This window comes from Pogona vitticeps, chromosome 2, assembly GCF_051106095.1.
Source record: "Pogona vitticeps strain Pit_001003342236 chromosome 2, PviZW2.1, whole genome shotgun sequence".
NCBI classification, from domain to species: domain Eukaryota; kingdom Metazoa; phylum Chordata; class Lepidosauria; order Squamata; family Agamidae; genus Pogona; species Pogona vitticeps.
Window position 1 is genome coordinate 149,866,876 of NC_135784.1, and position 22,500 is coordinate 149,889,375.

General features: G+C 44.1%; 2 protein-coding genes across 4 annotated transcripts in view; one reads left to right on the top strand and one right to left on the bottom strand.

Annotated features, from left to right (window-relative positions):
• Positions 1–1,789: 1,789 nt before the first annotated feature.
• On the bottom strand, positions 1,790–16,836 carry LOC110075158 (17-beta-hydroxysteroid dehydrogenase type 6). 2 transcript variants are annotated; one of them, XM_078384363.1, is made up of 6 exons: positions 16,457–16,836; positions 13,081–13,359; positions 12,047–12,371; positions 10,190–10,448; positions 5,308–5,471; positions 1,790–3,404 (listed from the first exon to the last, which is right to left on the bottom strand). In XM_078384363.1, exons 3-6 carry the CDS (start codon positions 12,357–12,359, stop codon positions 3,184–3,186), a joined length of 957 nt encoding a protein of 318 aa, XP_078240489.1. In that variant the 5' UTR covers positions 12,360–12,371; positions 13,081–13,359; positions 16,457–16,836; the 3' UTR covers positions 1,790–3,183. The 2 variants fall into 2 exon arrangements, with proteins under 2 accessions (XP_078240489.1, XP_072846923.2); XM_072990822.2 differs by having other exon boundaries at positions 2,501–3,404; positions 13,081–13,197; positions 16,457–16,561.
• A 164-nt stretch (positions 16,837–17,000) lies between these two features.
• The window catches only part of PRIM1 (DNA primase subunit 1), a 45,269-nt gene continuing 39,769 nt past the window's right edge, over positions 17,001–22,500 (top strand). The window contains exon 1 of one of the 2 annotated variants that reach the window (XM_072990820.2): positions 17,001–17,209. In XM_072990820.2, the coding sequence (XP_072846921.2) occupies positions 17,107–17,209 (103 nt within the window). In that variant the 5' untranslated portion in view covers positions 17,001–17,106. Of the gene's footprint in view, positions 17,343–22,500 lie in introns of both variants that reach the window. The other variant, XM_072990821.2, reaches the window with a different exon arrangement.

The following is a 22,500-nucleotide window of genomic DNA, read 5'->3' on the forward strand; positions in this document are numbered from 1 at the left end:
TTTCCAGCCGCTGAATCTCCCCGTTGGCTCCTTCCCCAAGACTACATTTCCCACAACCCCGCAGCCCTTTCCGTCACGAGAGCTCTTCGGATTGGTCCTTCAAGCGTCCAGTGGGGAGCCCTGAATTCCCCCGCGCTCTCTGCCCGCTCTGGGATATGGCGGCTTTCGACGTTGAACCTGCTGCCCCTTTATTACCGCCGCCTGTTCCGCTTCGGCCTGTATGGGCGGTGGCTGCGCATTGGGGGGTGGTGAGGTTGGGACGAGGGGCGGTTCTTTTACGCCTTGTGCCTGTGAGGAGACCCCTGAGCAGAAGGGAAGCTCCCCTGAGGGGAGCAGTGAATGAACATGCAGCGCAAGGGAGTGGGGCGTTGTGATACCCTGTTCTATATAAATATATATTGTTTCTGTGGTTAAGTCATGGGCCAGGGTGTGGACTCACCTCCCTCTGTTACCATCTCCACACAAGAACTGGAGGTTGTTCATGACTTTGTGTACCTTGGCTCAACAATCTCTGACAATTCTCTCCCTAGACATCGAGCTGGATAAAAGCATTGGCAAAGCAGCAACCACGTTCTCTAGACTCACAAAGAGAGTATCTACAGTACGGCTTAATAAGAAGCTAGCGGCATATACCAAGATCCAGGACTACAGAGGCTGTGTCCCGAGCGCACTCCTGTACTGTAGCGAGTTCTGGACCCTTTGTGCACGGCAGGAGAAGTTGAACACATTCTATATGCGTTGTCTCTGAGGCATTTTTGGTATTACCTGGCAGGACAAAGTTTCAAATGGAGTAGCCCTAGAATGAGCTGGAATATTTAGCATGTATACATTACTGAAACAGCAACATCTACGTTGGCCTGGGCACGTCGTGAGAATGGCTGATGGTTGGATTCCAAAAGATCTCCTGTATGGAGAATTAGTGCAGGGAAATTGCCCCAGAGGAGACCACAGATGCAATACAAGGACAACTGCAAGCAGGATCTGAAGGCCTTAGGAATGGACCTCAACAGATGGGAAACCCTGACATTTGAGTGTTCAGCCTGGAGGCGGGCGGTGCAGCATGGCCTCCCAATTTGAAGAGACCCTTGTCCAGCAGGCCAAGGCAAAGAGGCAGTCCGAAAACCAGCAATATCAGGAAGCTGGACAGGAAAGAGATTGGATTTGTCTTTAGTGTGTGATTGTCACTCTCGAATTGCCCTTCTCAGCCACACTAGACGCTGTTCCAAGTCTTCTATTCAGAACACGTTACCATAGTCTCTCGAGACTGAAGGATGCCTAATCTAATGTGGTCAGGTGCGTAGGGGATGGGGAGGTGAGTGCAGAGCATGGAGTCCTGGGAAGAACTGTTCTCTTTGGCTGGGAGGGAAACTAGGGAAAAGGAGGGTGAGTGTGCTTGTGAGGCATTCTTGATTCCCACATAGAACACTCTTGTGTCGAGATACTGGGAGAGAGAGTGGATGTGGAGCCTGGGGGTTGAGAGGCAAGTCGAAGAGGCCGAAAACAGAGAGATAGGAGGGAAGAGGTAATAGAAAGTAAATGATTGCACTGGATGAATTTAAACCCTGGAATTGAACAATGTTCTCTTAACACGACTATTTCAATAAAAACGTATTTGTTGTGTTCAAACCGAGTGGTGCTGAATTAAGGTCCTGAGGGTTAGCCATGTGGAGAGTGTAATTATCATCATCATCTTAGAACTGCAGAACTGGAAGGGACCCTACGGATCGTCATATCCAGACCCTGTCATAAGCATGAAGGAACAAATACATAACAAACAGCCGACTGAAGGTTGGTGTGAACAGGAAAGAAGAAGAGAAAATCCATTTATTCCTGTGATGATTTAGAGGAACAAGACACATCTCCAAGCAGCTTTACTCTTGATAGTTTACTGCCATCCAGTAGGTCTCCATTGCATCAGCAGTCCAGTCCGAGCCAGCCGCTGTGGGATACAGCATGCACCCCCCACATACACACACAGCCTTTATGCCATGAGTTAGTTATAAAAACAATTTTATTTTTTGCCATAGCCGAGTGATTACACCTAATTTTTTAAAAAATCAGAATCTACTACCACCCATTGTATGTTGATGCATAAGCCACCTGTTGTCAGTTCTCAACTTTAGCAATTGGAAGGCTTTTTCATCTGCTTAAACTGATGGGTTAATACAAACTTTGTTTTTATTAATCAAATATAATTGGCTTTATGACTTTTTGAACTCCATTTAATGTGTTACAAGCTATTTTGCTAGTTCCTTTGCATTATTAACAGAAACAATTCATCTTCCCTTTTTTTCTTTTGGGGTTGTCCAAATTTCTAACAATTATTTGTCACTTTTTACTATGAATTCCTCACATCCTTTTATTAAAGTAGTTAGTGTATTACATTTTGGAAAGGTGTCAAATTTCTCAACGATACATCTGGACTAGTCACCTGATTATCTTCTCTTTCTAGAAAAAAATATTAGTTTTTTCCCAAGGCATTTATTCATAACATTTGCAGTTCAAGTTTATTTGAAGACTTTATTTTTAGGGGGGAGTGGAACAACGTTTATTTCCAAAATATTGTTACATTCAGAAACTCTTCTAATTTAAACAAAATGTTTATCAAAAATTTTTCACTTTCTGTTATTGTCATTTATATTCGTCAGCATCTATATTTTTGACTGTTATAAGGCTTGTAAATCAAGTGCATGAAAGTATTATAAAATATACTGTTGTGTATGAATACCCAACCAAAGGTACCTCACACTGACTTTTGCAGTACCTAATGTAGGCTCTGAAATGAAAAAACCTTCCCTATAACCAGCAGTGGATTTTCTGTACAGAGACTCTGAGCCTCATTCAGTTGTACCAAAAATTAAGCCTTAGATTCAGATTAGATCCAGAACAGAACAAGGGAAAGCTACATGTTTAAAATACAACTGTTAGATTATCCAGCCAGCATAGCCACTGGCTGGGGGAATCTGGAAATGAGAGTCCCAGAAGAAACTTCTCTAAATTCAGCTAAAGAGACAACCTGTCCTTTCATTCTTCAGTGTTTTGTGTCCAGCTCTGGTTGATGGGGCTTGGGTTTCTCGTTGATAATGAGGATAGACCAGATATAACAAGCTTCCGTCTGACACTTGGCAAGCATCTGTCACACACATATGCTCACACCCATTCTAAACCCTTTCCACACCACCCTCACACGGCCTGAGCAGGCTTGGGCTGTGACCAGGTCAGCACCAAATCTGCCACGGCTGTGGGCAAGTAAGAGAGAGGAACAAAGAAGAACTGGGAGTCCCACCCTGCAGAATAGCGTGTGCGGGGATGCTTGGAGATCAAGGCATGCGCCATGCAGTCAGTGACCAGGTAAAGGTTGGTGTCACAGCGGGTCATAAGGTCATTTTTGAAACTCTGGGAAACTGCGAGGAAAACAGGGAGAAAGAAAGAATTGCAGTAAGGACATACGTAGTCCAAAATATTATAACACCACAAAATGACGAAATTTCATAGGTGACACATTAACAATTTTAAAATACTGCAATGCACCAAAGCTATAGCTTATCATACACATTTTTCATTTCCAAAAGGTGTTATAAATTTGGAGAAGTCTGGCACATATCCAAATTACTGTTTGTTACATTTCTATCCCATCGTTGCCCCAATAGATTGGAGGCGGCACACACGGCTCTTAAGACCCACTTTCATTTTCACCTCAGCCCTGTGAAGTAGTCCACACTGATAGAGTGTGACTGTCTCTTACGTATAAGCAAGTGGGACCTGCCATGTACAGAGGAAGAGACAGGGCAGTTGTTAGAATAAAAATAAAGGCAGCCTTAATTTTAGATAGAGGGTCAGATCACACCTGAAAATAAATAGCTAGCCCCTCCTCTTACAGTGTAACCGCTCCAAGTATGCTGATCTATCATACCTGAAAACAAAGCCTTGTTATTTACCAAATGATCAATTACAAAACAAATCAGGCTAGTTTGTCAAATGCATATTAAACATAGAATAAATAATCTTTTTCTCAGAGTGCACTGCTTCTGGAATCAGTGGGCTCCTCCTGGGGAGAAGGTACAGCAAGGGTTTGGGGTTGGTTTGTTTCCATTTAAAAAAAAAAGATTTCTAGATTCTCTTAGAAGAGAAGAGGTCTTGAATCTATACCTTGGACGTGATTCTGAGCACACCCCACTCATGAATCATGGGTGAATCATGATGAATGGGGGAAAAGAGAAACTGGGACCTTCTCCCTATCTGGAAGAACCCATTCTCATTCGGTGAAGCCCTTAGACAAAGATCTAATCCTTGACAAAGATGCAGTCCTGCAGTGACTAATCTCTATTTTAGTTGGACCAGACATCAAGCATTTCCCATGGACCAGGAGAAACTGGGGCGACAGAGTGAAGAAATCTCTCTACCTCGTTCTCCATGTTGTTCCTCTGCGCCCTTGCCTACCAATTTCACCCCATCCATCTCTAAAACCAGCACACTCCAGCGGCAAAACCGCATCAAGGCACAAGGGGACTACATACATAAGGGATGCATGAGCAGCACTTGGGAAAGTTTGTTGTGTTTTAAAATTGTTTTACAGAACTCTGTACCCCATCCTGAGATTTTGTGATACAGGGCAAGTTAAAAATGTATGTAACTTTTCGTGCTGGTCTGCCTTTCCACAATTGTTTCAACTTGTCAGGTATTATTTTGCTCATTTACCACTACGGGGGAATATAATGTGACAGTAGAGAACCAATGGGCCTTCAGAGGTTGTTTGACTGCACCAAAAATCCCAGCAGCATGGTTAAATGTCAGGAATGAGAGGGCTTGTATTCTTGGAACATCTGGAGGGCTGACTATAGATCCAATGTTTTTTTGGAAAGCATGGCATGCTGTTTTTCCGATACTATCACCTCCACACCATACCTTGGCTGCTCAAAATAGAGTCCAAGGAGAAATATCTGATTGCTGGGTCCTTTCTCATAACCAAGACCAACATCAAACATCAGAGCTTAAGGACATTCATTACTTTGGATTACAACCCAGGAATCCCCAAACCACCAGGGGCCACTGAAACAGTTGGCCAAATAAATCACTGTTCCAAAACTCTGCATCTTAATCTTCCAGACAGATAGAGATGGCCTGATGACAGATGTGTATCCCTCATCCCTCTCTCAGTACCAGGAAGAAACCAGGAAAAATCTTTTAGATAAATAATATATATATACTAATGGTTGGGCAAAGGAATAGCCCATTATTCCCCACCATCAACTGCCCACAAACAACAAAAAAGTCCTGTTCTCCCCACAGACAAAGAATAAGACTCACAGCGGTTGAAATAGGTCTCGCCATAGCTATCTTTGACTTCCTGAGGGGTGCTGGCCCACACCTGCTTCAGACTGTCAGCATGGTTTTGGACAATCGTCATGCCTGTTCGGAAATAGCCTGGCTCTATTATGGCTATTTTCACCCCAAAAGGACGGAGCTCACGCCTAGAAAAGGGGGAAGAGAACAACATACAGCTATAGGAAAATCTGCTATATACTTGCCTTATCGCTCTTACACAAGTATTCTCGCTAGTAGACTATGCTTATATTTCAAGAAAACAATTGTATTTTTCAATATATCTGATATGATAATCCATTTATAATTTTGTTCCTTTGTTTTTTTCAACTGTTCATTTCCTCTCATCCCTTTCAAAGTCATTCTAGTTGGCAACCATCACTCTGTCTCACACCACGGCATTTTTCAGTCCAGCCATGAGCCGTGAAGAAGTACAGTCATGCCCCGCTAGACGATTACCCCGCTCTACGACGAAACTGCTATATGATGACTGTTTTGCGATCGCATTTGTGATGAGATGGGTTTTTGAGTTAAAATCTTTTAAAGGCATATGGGTTTTGTAATTAAGAAATAAGCCAGAGAGGTTCCATCTTGTTTCTTTGTATAAAGTATCTTTGCTATGCTGACAAGTTGTTTTCTAGGCGAGCAGAGAGAATGTTATTCTGAAAGCCTGAGAAAGGACTCTGGGTGATTAGATGGGAATTGTTGTGACTCTTTGATAAACCACAGTTAACCCAAATAACATCTGGTGCGTATGAGAAAGAAGTCATGTGGTGCAACAGGACTGTTTGCCTAGTAACGAACTCTGATTGGATGACATCGTGGGAAGGTGCGATGAGCCCTTGCCAGTTACTCTTGAAAAAGGAACTTTTTGCCTATGGACATTGTCTTTCAAGACCGATCCTTCAGTCATTCGTGACACATGGGACTAACCTTTACTATACTGGATTATCCTTGAACTTATGGGGTTTTTTCCTAAGGACTATGCATGGACTATTTTCTATGGACTGTTCTATGGAATATTCTTTATGGACTTCTTTTCTTGGAATACTCCATATGGACTATGCTCTTGTAATTTTGTAAGGACTATGGTACATTTACTGGATTTGACTTTTCTAAGGATAATGGGACTTTTAATGAATTTTTCTTTTTAGTACAGGATTCTTGTTCTACAGGATCACTGAGGACTATAGCCTTTTTATAACCTACTTGGATTATTTTGTGTTTACTAATGATTTCCTGGACTGGAACTGTTTTTATTCTTTTTAATGGCTTTTTGTGTTTTTGTAAGGTTTTTGAACACTTTTCTATTTTTCATGTTTTCTTTGCCTCACTACATCTTTGTAACTAAACAGCACAATGCTAGTTTATTTGTTTTGGTTTAATTTGGCTTTGATACTTAGTAACATGCTCATTCTTTAATAAAATAAAGATTATAAAACTCAATTGGTTTTCTGAACAGTACACTTGTCATAGGGTCATCTGAGAGTGCTGCCTCGGCCTAGCTTACTTAGAGTCCTGTCAGTGGTGCAAGTTAAGTCTAAGGACTACAAAGCCCACTTGACCTTTTCATAATAATATCTAAGAGTACAAGGGTGTTCTTATGTGGGCAGACCTGTGAGATGGAGTGTTGTATCATGGCTAGCTGAGTTGGACTCATTCAGCCCATTTTAGCATGTGCAAACTCCTGATTGCTCTCTGTCCAGGCTTACACGTGTTTTTGGACTCGTGTTTGCTACAGCATTTGCCTCGGGAACCGATTTTTCGTTAAATGACATTTTTCGCACAGCTGATCGGCGGCTGCCAAAATGGCCGCCCGCTGTGCAAAATGGCTCCCTGCTGTTTTTAGGAGCCATTTTTCGCTAGACAGGCACTGAAAATGGCCGCCCTATGAAGGATCTTCACTGGACGGTGAGTTTTTCAGCCCATTGGAACACATTGGACGGGTTTTCAATGCGTTCCAATGGGCTTTTTTTATTTCGCTTAATGAGGATTTCGTTGTACAGCGATTTTGCTGGAACAGATTATCCTTGTTAAGTGAGACCAGTGTATTCACTTTTCCTTGTGTTTTATACAGTGGTGCCCCACTTGACGATTACCTCGCTAGACAAGGACATTGCTATACGACTAGTTTTTTGTAATCACTTTTGCGATCACTAAACAATGTTTTAAACAGCAAAAACCGCTTGACGATGATGGTTCCCTGCTTTGGGAACCGAGTTTCGCTTTACGGCGATCGAAACAGCTGATCGTTGGTGTGAGGGTCCGCTATTCTTCGCCTCCCCCATCCCAAATAAAGCCGTAGACGCATTTGAACAAAACAATTTGTCTTCTTTATTTAACTGGGGTAACGGAATAGAAACGTCAATCAGGTTTGGGATAAACTTCTCCTGTTGAAGTAACGGTTCATACAGGGGCACCCAATCTTCGTCAAAAGGGTTACTGGACTTCGATGCCCATGGACCGGCCTGAACCTGGGAGGGTTCTTCGGGTTCGAAGTCTTCTCTCTCCATCGTTAGTAATGGGGTCGTCTCCTCGAGCCTTGTATATCCCCAGGGTAAGGTTGTTGCTGACCCGAGGTGCTCCCAGGGTCCGGGCGATACCCCAGCCTCCTCAGCTCCTCCAGATGCCATCGGGTCTTCTCCTCTCTTTCCCTCTCGACCTGTTTCTTCTCCTCCACTAACTTTCGTCGCCCCTCTCGGGTCTCTCTTTCTCCCCAGTAAGAGGGACGGACCCGGGCCTCATTCCTCCTTCTCTCCTCTGCCTCTTGCTTAGTCATGCACACCTGTTCCCACTTGCCCGACCAGGGGTCTTGGATCGAGACCCATTCCCATCCACCTTCTTCCCCTGCTCGTCGGTGACTGACTTCCCCCACAGCCCCCTCCTCAGGATCTCTCACCCCTTTGCCCGCCCAAACCAAAGGAGTCTGGGTAGCTATGCTTAACCCCTTCATGCCCCGTTCTAAATCAACGGTATCCACTGCCTGGTGTAGCATCCGGGGTGGAAACGGCTTGGGTGCGGTCTGGGTGCCCACGGAGGCTCTAGGGCGAGACGGCACTCCTAACATCACCTCACGACCCGGGGAACGGGTGTCACAGTCGGGTAACCGAAATGGCCGACCGCTGTGTAAAATGGCTCCCCGCTGTGCTTCAGGATGGATTCCTCACTAGACAGGCACCGAAAATGGCCACCATATGGAGGATCTTCGCTGGACACTGAGGTATATAGCCCATTGGAACGCATTAACCAGCTTTTATTGTGTTTCAGTGGGTTTTTTATTTCGCTTGATGAGGATTTCGTTCTACAGCGATTTCGCTGGAACGGATTATCCTCGTCAAGCGAGGCACCACTGTATTCCACCATTCAGTATCTGCGGATGACTTTGTGTTCTAGTCTTACTGTGGAAGAGTGGTAAAATTTCTTGTCCATTTCCTCCACATTGTGTATGATTTTCTCCACTTCTTAAAAGTGCTGCTTACTCATCTGTTTTTCTAAGCTATCCATCCCAAAGGTACTTATAACCTTTCATCATAGAGGTGTTCCACTTCCTGGTCAGTTGGTAAAGCAAACAGCCCTACCCTCACCTATCCGTCACAGCTAAGCAGGGGAGAAGGAGCCAAAGAGTGGACAGAAGGCGGAGCTAAGGGGGGAGGGGGCTAGATATATAGACCGGTGTATGGAGTAGGAGAGAAATTCTGGTAGAGAGAGACTGTGTGAAACTTAAATGTGAATTAAGAGTGACTTAGAGATCTGTAAGAACGATGAATGGAACAGAGAGTTAAAAGAGTTTTAAAGTTGTAGCAGTTTCGATTCAAATATAAGTGATTAGCACCCTGTGGTTTTTCTCTTGAATATTAATTATATATTAAATTCCCTGGACTAATAAATGACTTAGGTTTAAAAGCACACATGTCTCCATGAGTAAATGGTATTAAAGCAGTAATACCTGGTGGCAGCAAAGAAAGAAGAAGAGCGAGAACCTCATGAAGGCCTGGGGGGATAGGGGCTTCAGAGGAAAATTCCACAGTTGGGTTCCCCTTTTCTGAGCTATTTCTTACTCTAGAATACCCCCTTTTTAGCAGATGAGACCAAGCCTATACAAATACACGTACACGGCATTTTGTCTTCTTCTATCTCCCTCTGCATAGGGCTTTTGAAACCCAGTTGAGAAGTTGAGGTAACACTCATTTCAGTCCATACATAGTGCAAAAGCAGTATCCTGTCTTGAAACCAAATTGCTGAGTAGAGATTCAACTAATTATGGGTAGGGTTCCCCCCTCCTTCCCAAATCAGTTTTATAAACCATGAGAAACTGTGGCTGGAAAATATTGGATTGATGTGACTAGTAATATAAAAACTTTTACAAACTTTGAAGGACAGATAAATGCCAGTTACACTGATGGAGTGCACTAAAAGTCAGATTTCAAAGGCTGCTAAATCAAAGATAAATTAACAACAATTCTTATTTTACTGGTAAAATTTTGCAAAACTCTACAGATACCATAAATGCAGAGATAGAAGCAAAACATAGCCCTGAATGCTTAAATATCTAGCTATAAGGCAATGTAGGATGGTAACTGAGATTCTGTGTAATTGGAAGGGTGGCCTTTTTTCTTTATAATTGGAGTATATATAGGTCAGATGAGGGTGTGGCTTTGAATATACTGCCATTGAAATTAAATAATTAGTGTAAATATGTTCTGAAAGGCTAATTAATTTTTTCAATCACCCAACTCTGTTTCAAATATGTTAATAAAATCACTCACCAAAATATCACTACCTGATCTATCCTACCTTTGACTGCAAAGGTATATGGGTACTTCATAGCAATTTGTTGAGTCTGAAATTAAAAGTAGTAAGAGATTACCTCAGAGAGTCAGAAAAGGCCTCTACCCCATACTTAGAGGGACAATAGCCTCCTCCAAGGTAAGACAGTCGGCCCAAGATACTGGCCACGTTGACGACCCTTCCCCTGGCCTTCTTCACCAGGGGCAGCATGTGTAGCGTCACATCAATCAGCCCAATAAGATTGACGTTCAACACTTTGACAAAGTCATCTTTAGTCAGCCATTCATTGGGGGCAAGGGGGTTCACAACTCCAGCATTGTTTACCAAGCCCCAGAGTCCTGTAGAGAAAAGGCAACCAAGTCAGTTAAATAACACCAGACAGCACCGGACACATAAGCAGACCCTAGAAGCTAAGTATGGGGGGGGGGAGAGAGAGTATTTATAATGACATACTTTGTTGTGCTGTAGATGCTCCAAGGTCTGGAAACGTAATCTTTGAGCCAAGGGGAAGATCAAGCAAGGGACATACTCATGTGACTAATTTTACTTCACATTTAGACAACAGGATACTTGCCACATTGACATGGCTGAAGTAAGGCTCAAGCTCTGCATACGTAACCAGGCAGACGTGTTACTCTACCAGCATTTGGGGAGGAAGCCCCACTATTTGTGAGAAATATCTTCATTCAGTACTGAATGGGGGAGGCCTTCAGCACAATCTCAGTTGACTGGATGACTCAGTGATTTGGAGGACCTGGGTCAGGAGTTCGATTCCCCCCTGTGCTCACTGAGGAGAAAGCCAGCCTGCATAGCCTTGGGCAAACAGCACAGTCCCAAGATGTCCCAAGAAGAAGAGTGTAACCAACAATTTCTGAGTAGTCTCTGTCTAGGAAACCCTGGAAGGCATCTCAGTATTGCTGCACTAAAATCCTATACATGTTTAATCAAACTATGTTCAATTAGGTTTGCTCCTGACAGCATGTAGGATTGCAGTAGATTAACCAGTACTGATCAAATTACTGAAGACTAAATTATTTTGAACTCTGAAGAACAGTAATCCCAAATCTGCCTCTTTCCATCTCTGAACTAACTAACTTACTAACTAAATAAATAAAACACATCAAGTCAGATAACAAGCAATTTCCTGCCTTGCTATGACTCCCATAACTACCTCTTAGCTATTCCAATGTCGGGAAATGTTACTTTTTCGAGATACAGTTCCCAGAATCCTGAAAATTTATAACAATATGGCCAGTATGCTTACTTGGGAAATTGTAATACAGTATAAGCTCTGCTGGCCACATTAGGAACTAGACTACTGAGACAGAAGTAGCTCCTCCGCATTGTGGAGTGTCCTAAATACAGTAATACAAATGCAGGAGAGGAAATACCACTAAAGAAATCAAACCTGCAAGCTTTCGTGTAGAAAAATTATAAGTGAGGGTCCCCAAAATTCAGGTAGAGGTCTGCCAGTTATGACTTTTATGGTGAATTCAAATGTTGGCTGCAAATGGCATTGGAAAGGATTGTGGTTTCAAATTTCAACCAGCTAGAATTTTGTGCCCAGTAGTGGCGCTTTGTTTGAAGAGTTGGGTGGAAAATTCCACCCATATATTACCAGTGGTGAAATGTCAAAAGGTCACCCCAAAGGCTGTTTGCACACTTCTGCCATGAATTTTTGGGGCTCTTATTTATAATTCTTCTGCTATACTGGTGCATGGTCCGAAGAATCAGACTTGACCCATGCAAGGTCACAGGTACAGTAGTTTGATTTTTCCCCCACTGGTCTAATAAAAGTATCACCTATCTTACACTTCTATTGTGTAAGGACCACACGTCTTTCTTTCTTTGTTGTTGCTGTTGTTTCTCCTAAATGAATTGTATCTTGCGGCCTACAATCTGAAGATACAGAAAGAATGACAGGAGTCTACGGTACCTTTGTCCCCAACACATGATTTCACCCATTCGGTTGCTGCCACAATGCTCTCTGTGCTGGTGACGTCCAAAATAGTGGTTTTCAGCCGATCAGTCGAGAGCCTCTCTAGCTCCTTTGCCCCCTTCTCGGTAAGGCAGGCGGCCAACACCCTCAGGCCCTCGAGATCCAGCTGCCTGGCCAGCTGGTTCCCAAAGCCAGAGTCACAACCAGTGATGAAGACATATTTTTCTCTCAGGTTTTCCACAGTTTGACTCTCCCGATACCATCGGATCACAAAGAACAGGATGACGGCCAGTGCCAGACAGAGCCACATGCTTACTATGAACTAAAACAAGATGAAGAACAAGGAAGGGAATTAAATCCCACACCCCAATCCTGCTCCTCCAGGTTTAATTTCTCTCTTTCGGGTATTGTCAAGCAGCAATCTACCCACAGGAGAATACTTTACCACCTCCAAAAGGTTAAGGAGCAGCAGAAGGTACAGTAATGGTTTATAAAGCCAAGTTTATCATATTGACACTGTAGTTCATTGCGCCTTTTTGCAAGTTAAATGAAGTTTCCTATCAAGAGGTTACTGTTTTGTATATCCAATCTCTGCTAGCATTAACTACCTGTGCTTTTTTAAAAAACTGAGATAAGTTATTACTATGTGATACTGTGGACTATTTTCAAAGCCTACCAACATTAGTTTTGGAGGCTACATTTCCTTTAGTCCTCCAGCCAGCATGGACAATTTTCTCAAGCTCTGGTTATTTTGAAAGTAAATGTCCATGAAGTCTCATCCTAACATGCAACGTTAAAACAATCACATGGGATTTCTCAGGCTGCAGAATGAAAATACCTAATGAAACAACCGTAGTCCTCTTCCCTTCCCCCCTCCCTCCCCCACACCATGCACCTTCCCTATCTGTTCTTCATAGTAGAGAGATCCTCTGGAACAGATTTGTGGAGAGGCAGCCTAGGTGGCGTTCACTCTCCTGCCTTGTAAATACAATCTGGCAAATACAAACAGGAAGTCAAAAGATTCTGCTCACCACAGAGACTTCAATCTGTCTAAAGCAGGAGGTTTCAGGCGCCGAGAAGAACAGAGCCGATGACTGCCTCTCCCCTCCACTGCATCCCAGGATTTGAAAGGTTAAGTTGCAGAGCACCTGCCAGAGATAAGCAAAGTCCAAAGTCTAAAGTCCTGGCCTGTATCTTTGGAAGGCAGCCAGCAGGGACTTGTCTCAACAATTCTCCCTTCCACCTCTCCAACATTGCATTTTCTTCAAGGCAATGGTGTGATTGGGTTCTGTACTTTCTTTGGCCAACCCCTAGTTTTCGGCGGGAAATAAAATTGAAGACATTTTTATAACCAAACTGTCACTTTTATTACTTCCACTCTCCTCCAGCACATTATTCAACGGACCAAAACTTATCCATTCTGGCAACAGGCCATAACTAGGAGAACCAAAACTCTTTCCATATCCCCAGGGACTCACTGGGGAGTTCGCCCACACCATTCCTGATACATCGGTCTTTGGGGAGGAGTACTCCTTAGGGCACAACTCGTCCCACAGCATGAGTCTCTCACCCAGCCCCTCTCAACCGCCTTATCGTAGAATCGGTTGCTCTCTATTTCAGTTTCTCTCCAGAGCTCCAACTCATTCGGTGCCACCATCCCGGTCAGTTCTTGGGTCAAGAAGTGTGCCAGCTTTCCTTCCTTCAGGTTCGGGTCTGGCAATAATCCTCCCATCTTTAGGTTGGGAAAATCTCCCAACAGTCCTTGAATCTTAACAAATTCAACCTCCTTCCTTCTCGCCTCCTCTCTTCTCTTCCAATACTGAACTGATCCAACACACCCCTTCATCATTTATCTCCTCCTCCCATACTGAAACCTCTTGCTCTGCCTCCTTTCCCTTCACGCCCTCCTCCACCAGACAGACTTCTAACTTTCTCGCCTTTTACTCTAATTCAGTTTCCTGGGTTTCCTTTATAACTGTCACTCCTTTGGTCACCGTCTTTTCCTCATTCTCATCATCCACTCCTCCTCCTACAGCCTCTATCACCACTGACGGCTCACTCTCACACACTCCTCCTTCACCAATGGCTTCTCAAGGCCCAATGGCACCATGACTAGGGTTGCCAGATGTCAGGCCAAAGGAGGACATGTCCTCCTTTTTAGCCTAATGTCCTCCGTCAGGCAGGCAAAGATAAAAACCTTTAAAATGTCAGGCTTTTGTATATTTTATGTTATAATTTTGGATGGGAGGGGGAGAGGGGGAAGGGGGTCTGGCTTTCCCCGCCCCCACCTGCCCGCCTACCCCCAGTATTTTGAAAAAAAGTCTTCATTGAATTTATTTTTAATTTTTAACATGACTGTTTCTTGGTCGGTTCACTAAGAGACATTTATTGGCAGCTATTGTAATAAAATTGTATTGATTTGGGGTTTAATCTGGAATGATTCAAATGAAACATTCAATATGTCCTCCTTTGTCCTCCTTTTTGTCTTTCTATGTCCTCCTTTTAGTACCCGTGTATCTGGCAACCCTAACCATGATCTGCTCAGTTGAGTCCATTTGTACACCATACAGCTGTCTCCTGCTGCAATTCCTGTCCACGGCTGCTGTGATGGAGGGGGATGATTAAAGTGTTCCAATATTTGCAGTCTGTAGTCACAGTTACAAACATTAAGGGCCAAACCGCATCTGAACCTAAACATACCATTACAGTACCTCCCTGGCTGTTGATTTTGTTGTTAATAATGTGGGAGGTAGAGATTTTTTTCTGTAACCTTCATTGGGACCAAAGGATACAGGGCATCACAAATCTCAGAGTACCTACCAATCAATCCAATTAAATCAACAACACTTCTTCATTTTTATTTATCAACATTAAGTCATTACAATAACATGGGTCTGATCATGTATCAGCATTATTCCACTTATTCTTGTAATGCAGTACATCAAGTGTACAGAACATCATGGCCCATTATCTGAAATAACGAGTTCTTCCTTCGTATGTTCAGGGATTTAAAGAAAATCAGATAAAATCTCCCCAAATAAAGGGAAATGGCATTAAACATTCCATATCGTGCATACTATTTGCAGGCTCCACCTTCAGTTTGCAGATGTTTCTTGCACATTCTGATGCCTAGAGTGGTAAGTGGATATGACTCAGGATACCTGCCTTCAAATCCCTGCTTATCCATAGAAGCTTATTGCAAGTGTGGTACTGGTAACGCCTATATTCTATTTACATATAGGCTTTTGGTGTGCTTTAAATCAGCCTGTGCAAAGTTTCAGCCCCCAATTCAAACACAGTTTATCATCCCTTCCAAATTGTTCACCACAGGCTTAACAAAGCTTAGATTTCTTCTTTTGTCTAAAAAGGGGTGCAAAAATAGTGATGCTATCTGGCAACAGGCCAGCTCTACAATGGTTTTCAGCAGTATATCTTCATCAGCTGCTATGTTTGGTTACAACAAATTACTCGCTGATGGGAAGAAGCAGTTGGTTAAATTAAGATTGTGGCCCAAGAACCAGGAAAACTGGGGTTCACATTCCCGCATGGATCTTTTAAATCTTTAATACCTGTGTAAATATTAATTTTATATTGTGATTGTTTTATACACTTTTAATAATTTGAGTGCTCACTGGAAGGACAGATCCTGAGGCTGAGGCTCCAATACTTTGGCCATCTGATGAGAAGAGAAGACTCCCTGGAAAAGACCCTGATGTTAGGAAAGTGTGAGGGCAAGAGGAGAAGGGGACGACAGAGGATGAGATGGTTGGACAGTGTCATTGAAGTGACCAACATGAATTTGACCCAGCTCCGGGAGGCAGTGGAAGACAGGACGGCCTGGCGTGCTCTGGTCCATGGGGTCATGAAGAGTCGGACACGACTAAATGACTAAACAACAACAACAACAATAATTTGAGGACGTGGTGGCGTTGCGGATTAAACCACAGAAGCCTCTGTGCTGCAAGGTCAGAAGACCAGCAGTCGTAAGATCGAATCCACGCAGCGGAGTGAACTCCCGTCACTTGTCCCAGCTCCTGCCAACCTAGCAGTTCGAAAGCATGTAAAAATGTGAGTAGATAAATAGGTACCACCTCGGTGGGAAGATAATGGCATTCCATGCCACGTAACCACGGAAACTGTCTTTGGACAAACGCTGTCTCTATGACTTGGAAATGGGGATGAGCACCGCGCCCTAGAGTTGGTCACGACTGGACTAAATGCCAAGGGGAACCTTTACCTTTACACAAGTATATGAAATAATAAATAAATTTCCTACAATACAAATTAACAGTAACACGCTGACCTACTAATGAGCTGCAAAAACCTCTAATTTAAGTCTGTTCCGCCTTAGAGTAAGGCAAAACAAATTTAAGGACAATATTCATTATCACCATCTCCCCTTCTTACCTATGTACAAGTGGTGAGGTTAGCACAGCAGACTCCTCTCTAGAAGAAAGCTTCCAGGACGCGTTCTGCTTGCAGTCACTTTGCCCAGAGCACCGCGCCCTAGAGTCGGACACAACTGGAATACAGTAAATGTCAAGGGGAACCTTTACCTAACAGTGTTAAGCTTGTTTCAACATCTCCCACAAAAACAAAACAACTGAATACACGGTCCTGTGGCACTTTTAAGAAGAACAGAGTTATCGCAAGGTGAGCTTCCTTGGCTTACAAGCAACTTCCTCAGACACATGGAGAGCAACATTTAGGGCACACACAAATTTACACCGTGACCATCATTGTCCAAAAATAGAACGCTGCACTTTTCTGGTTTCTGAGTTCCATGAAGAAACCACTGCTATGCTAGTTTTTCCCCCTGTAGTTAACTAGGCAACCAAGGTGAATTATCTGTGTATCGGCAGGAAAAGAAATAACAACAAGCCCGCCCCCCAGCAAGATCCCAGACGTTACTTTCCAGCCGCTGAAGCTCCCGCTAGGCTTCTCCCCGAGACTACATTTCCCACAACCCTTTGCGTCATCAGAGTCCTTCGGATTGGTTCTTCAAGCGCCAAGAGGGGAGCCCTGAATTCTCCCGCGCTCTCTGCCCGCTTTGGGAAATGGCAGATTTCGACCCTGGTGCTTTGCCGGACCTGCTGCCCCTTTATTACCGCCGCCTTTTCCCTTTCGGCCTGTATGGGCGGTGGCTGCGCTATGGCGATGGTGAGGAGGAGCGGTGGGTGGGTGTTTTGTTTTGTTTTTTGGCATTCCATGCCTGGAGCCGAAAAGGAACGCGCGACGTTGTTTGTAATTTCGGGTGGGCGGCGGACTGAGCTTTGTAACGAGGAGCAGAGAGGTAACGAAAACCATACCTGGCACCTTGGGCTCATTGAAGAAAGCAAGGAGTAGCAAATAAATAATCAATCTCAGGGGCGGGGATGCTGTGGCCCTCTTCACGTTTTTGGAGTACAATACCCAATAATCCCTTACTAGCTGGGGCTGATGGGACTTGTAAGCCAAGACAACTGTAGGGGAAGAAGGTTCCCGTACCTCCCTGAGATTTCAGATTCTTCTAAAAACTAGCTGGGGTGGAAGTCATTGAGAGAAAGGGGGAGCCAGGAGAACATTGTTCCTCAGCTCCCTTTCTCTTTTTGGGGTGCAACCTCTGCTGTTTCCATTATCTAATTATTTTTAACTAGGGAACGAACGTAGGGAATGTACTAAACGGATGATCACTGAAAGGGATGATCGGGATGATTGCCTGCAGTTCACCTCCAAGCCCCTAGATGTCACTATCTTATCTTTCTGATTTACGTGGGATGATGGGGTTATTAGTGCATATATGTATACCTGGGACTGGTCTCTATGCGTTTCCAGTGGGATGATGGCTGTATCTTTCTGATTTACGTGGGATGATGGGGTTATTAGTGCATATATGTATACCTGGGACTGGTCTCTATGCGTTTCCAGTGGGATGATGGCTGTATCTTTCTGATTTACGTGGGATGATGGGGTTATTAGTGCATATATGTATACCTGGCACTGGCCTCTATGCGTTTCCAGTGGGATGATGGCTGTATCTTTCTGATTTACGTGGGATGATGGGGTTATTAGTGCATATATGTATACCTGGCACTGGCCTCTATGCGTTTCCAGTGGGATGATGGCTGTATCTTTCTGATTTACGTGGGATGATGGGGTTATTAGTGCATATATGTATACCTGGCACTGGCCTCTATGCGTTTCCAGTGGGATGATGGCTGTATCTTTCTGATTTACGTGGGATGATGGGGTTATTAGTGCATGTATGTATACCTGGCACTGGCCTCTATGCGTTTCCAGTGGGATGATGGCTGTATCTTTCTGATTTACGTGGGATGATGGGGTTATTAGTGCATATATGTATACCTGGCACTGGCCTCTATGCGTTTCCTGTGGGATGATGGCTGTATCTTTCTGATTTACGTGGGATGATGGGGTTATTAGTGCATATATGTATACCTGGCACTGGCCTCTATGCGTTTCCAGTGGGATGATGGCTGTATCTTTCTGATTTACGTGGGATGATGGGGTTATTAGTGCATATATGTATACCTGGGACTGGCCTCTATGCGTTTCCAGTGGGATGATGGCTGTATCTTTCTGATTTACGTGGGATGATGGGGTTATTAGTGCATATATGTATACCTGGCACTGGCCTCTATGCGTTTCCAGTGGGATGATTGCTGTATCTTTCTGATTTACGTGGGATGATGGGGTTATTAGTGCATGTATGTATACCTGGCACTGGCCTCTATGCGTTTCCTGTGGGATGATGGCTGTATCTTTCTGATTTACGTGGGATGATGGGGTTATTAGTGCATGTATGTATACCTGGGACTGGCCTCTATGCGTTTCCTGTGGGATGATGGCTGTATCTTTCTGATTTACGTGGGATGATGGGGTTATTAGTGCATATATGTATACCTGGCACTGGCCTCTATGCGTTTCCTGTGGGATGATGGCTGTATCTTTCTGATTTACGTGGGATGATGGGGTTATTAGTGCATATATGTATACCTGGCACTGGCCTCTATGCGTTTCCAGTGGGATGATGGCTGTATCTTTCTGATTTACGTGGGATGATGGGGTTATTAGTGCATATATGTATACCTGGGACTGGCCTCTATGCGTTTCCAGTGGGATGATGGCTGTATCTTTCTGATTTACGTGGGATGATGGGGTTATTAGTGCATGTATGTATACCTGGGACTGGCCTCTATGCGTTTCCTGTGGGATGATGGCTGTATCTTTCTGATTTACGTGGGATGATGGGGTTATTAGTGCATGTATGTATACCTGGCACTGGCCTCTATGCGTTTCCTGTGGGATGATGGCTGTATCTTTCTGATTTACGTGGGATGATGGGGTTATTAGTGCATGTATGTATACCTGGCACTGGCCTCTATGCGTTTCCTGTGGGATGATGGCTGTATCTTTCTGATTTACGTGGGATGATGGGGTTATTAGTGCATGTATGTATACCTGGCACTGGCCTCTATGCGTTACCAGTGGGATGATGGCTGTATCTTTCTGATTTACGTGGGATGATGGGGTTATTAGTGCATGTATGTATACCTGGCACTGGCCTCTATGCGTTACCTGTGGGATGATGGCTGTATCTTTCTGATTTACGTGGGATGATGGGGTTATTAGTGCATATATGTATACCTGGCACTGGCCTCTATGCGTTTCCAGTGGGATGATGGCTGTATCTTTCTGATTTACGTGGGATGATGGGGTTATTAGTGCATATATGTATACCTGGCACTGGCCTCTATGCGTTTCCAGTGGGATGATGGCTGTATCTTTCTGATTTACGTGGGATGATGGGGTTATTAGTGCATATATGTATACCTGGGACTGGCCTCTATGCGTTTCCAGTGGGATGATGGCTGTATCTTTCTGATTTACGTGGGATGATGGGGTTATTAGTGCATATATGTATACCTGGCACTGGCCTCTATGCGTTTCCTGTGGGATGATGGCTGTATCTTTCTGATTTACGTGGGATGATGGGGTTATTAGTGCATATATGTATACCTGGCACTGGCCTCTATGCGTTTCCTGTGGGATGATGGCTGTATCTTTCTGATTTACGTGGGATGATGGGGTTATTAGTGCATATATGTATACCTGGCACTGGCCTCTATGCGTTTCCAGTGGGATGATGGCTGTATCTTTCTGATTTACGTGGGATGATGGGGTTATTAGTGCATATATGTATACCTGGCACTGGCCTCTATGCGTTTCCAGTGGGATGATGGCTGTATCTTTCTGATTTACGTGGGATGATGGGGTTATTAGTGCATATATGTATACCTGGCACTGGCCTCTATGCGTTTCCAGTGGGATGATGGCTGTATCTTTCTGATTTACGTGGGATGATGGGGTTATTAGTGCATATATGTATACCTGGCACTGGCCTCTATGCGTTTCCAGTGGGATGATGGCTGTATCTTTCTGATTTACGTGGGATGATGGGGTTATTAGTGCATATATGTATACCTGGCACTGGCCTCTATGCGTTTCCAGTGGGATGATGGCTGTATCTTTCTGATTTACGTGGGATGATGGGGTTATTAGTGCATATATGTATACCTGGCACTGGCCTCTATGCGTTTCCAGTGGGATGATGGCTGTATCTTTCTGATTTACGTGGGATGATGGGGTTATTAGTGCATATATGTATACCTGGCACTGGCCTCTATGCGTTTCCAGTGGGATGATGGCTGTATCTTTCTGATTTACGTGGGATGATGGGGTTATTAGTGCATGTATGTATACCTGGCACTGGCCTCTATGCGTTTCCTGTGGGATGATGGCTGTATCTTTCTGATTTACGTGGGATGATGGGGTTATTAGTGCATGTATGTATACCTGGCACTGGCCTCTATGCGTTTCCTGTGGGATGATGGCTGTATCTTTCTGATTTACGTGGGATGATGGGGTTATTAGTGCATGTATGTATACCTGGCACTGGCCTCTATGCGTTTCCAGTGGGATGATGGCTGTATCTTTCTGATTTACGTGGGATGATGGGGTTATTAGTGCATGTATGTATACCTGGCACTGGCCTCTATGCGTTTCCAGTGGGATGATGGCTGTATCTTTCTGATTTACGTGGGATGATGGGGTTATTAGTGCATGTATGTATACCTGGCACTGGCCTCTATGCGTTTCCAGTGGGATGATTGCTGTATCTTTCTGATTTACGTGGGATGATGGGGTTATTAGTGCATGTATGTATACCTGGCACTGGCCTCTATGCGTTTCCAGTGGGATGATGGCTGTATCTTTCTGATTTACGTGGGATGATGGGGTTATTAGTGCATGTATGTATACCTGGGACTGGCCTCTATGCGTTTCCTGTGGGATGATGTCTGTATCTTTCTGATTTACGTGGGATGATGGGGTTATTAGTGCATGTATGTATACCTGGGACTGGCCTCTATGCGTTTCCTGTGGGATGATGACTGTATCTTTCTGATTTACGTGGGATGATGGGGTTATTAGTGCATATATGTATACCTGGGACTGGCCTCTATGCGTTTCCAGTGGGATGATGGCTGTATCTTTCTGATTTACGTGGGATGATGGGGTTATTAGTGCATATATGTATACCTGGGACTGGCCTCTATGCGTTTCCTGTGGGATGATGGCTGTATCTTTCTGATTTACGTGGGATGATGGGGTTATTAGTGCATGTATGTATACCTGGGACTGGCCTCTATGCGTTTCCTGTGGGATGATGGCTGTATCTTTCTGATTTACGTGGGATGATGGGGTTATTAGTGCATGTATGTATACCTGGCACTGGCCTCTATGCGTTTCCTGTGGGATGATGGCTGTATCTTTCTGATTTACGTGGGATGATGGGGTTATTAGTGCATGTATGTATACCTGGCACTGGCCTCTATGCGTTTCCTGTGGGATGATGGCTGTATCTTTCTGATTTACGTGGGATGATGGGGTTATTAGTGCATGTATGTATACCTGGCACTGGCCTCTATGCGTTTCCTGTGGGATGATGGCTGTATCTTTCTGATTTACGTGGGATGATGGGGTTATTAGTGCATGTATGTATACCTGGCACTGGCCTCTATGCGTTTCCAGTGGGATGATGGCTGTATCTTTCTGATTTACGTGGGATGATGGGGTTATTAGTGCATGTATGTATACCTGGGACTGGCCTCTATGCGTTTCCTGTGGGATGATGGCTGTATCTTTCTGATTTACGTGGGATGATGGGGTTATTAGTGCATGTATGTATACCTGGCACTGGCCTCTATGCGTTACCAGTGGGATGATGGCTGTATCTTTCTGATTTACGTGGGATGATGGGGTTATTAGTGCATGTATGTATACCTGGCACTGGCCTCTATGCGTTTCCAGTGGGATGATGGCTGTATCTTTCTGATTTACGTGGGATGATGGGGTTATTAGTGCATGTATGTATACCTGGCACTGGCCTC

Bases quoted from the DNA above. Each gene is read 5' to 3' on its own strand.
- LOC110075158 (XM_078384363.1), bottom strand. From the start codon at position 12,359: ATGTGGCTCTGTCTGGCACTGGCCGTCATCCTGTTCTTTGTGATCCGA. The intron at 10,449-12,046 runs GTACCGTAGACT...TTTTCTCTACAG, and splicing joins ATCATGTGTTGGGGACAAAG to GACTCTGGGGCTTGGTAAAC. The intron at 5,472-10,189 runs GTAATCTCTTAC...CCCCTTTTCTAG, and splicing joins GCCTTTTCTGACTCTCTGAG to GCGTGAGCTCCGTCCTTTTG.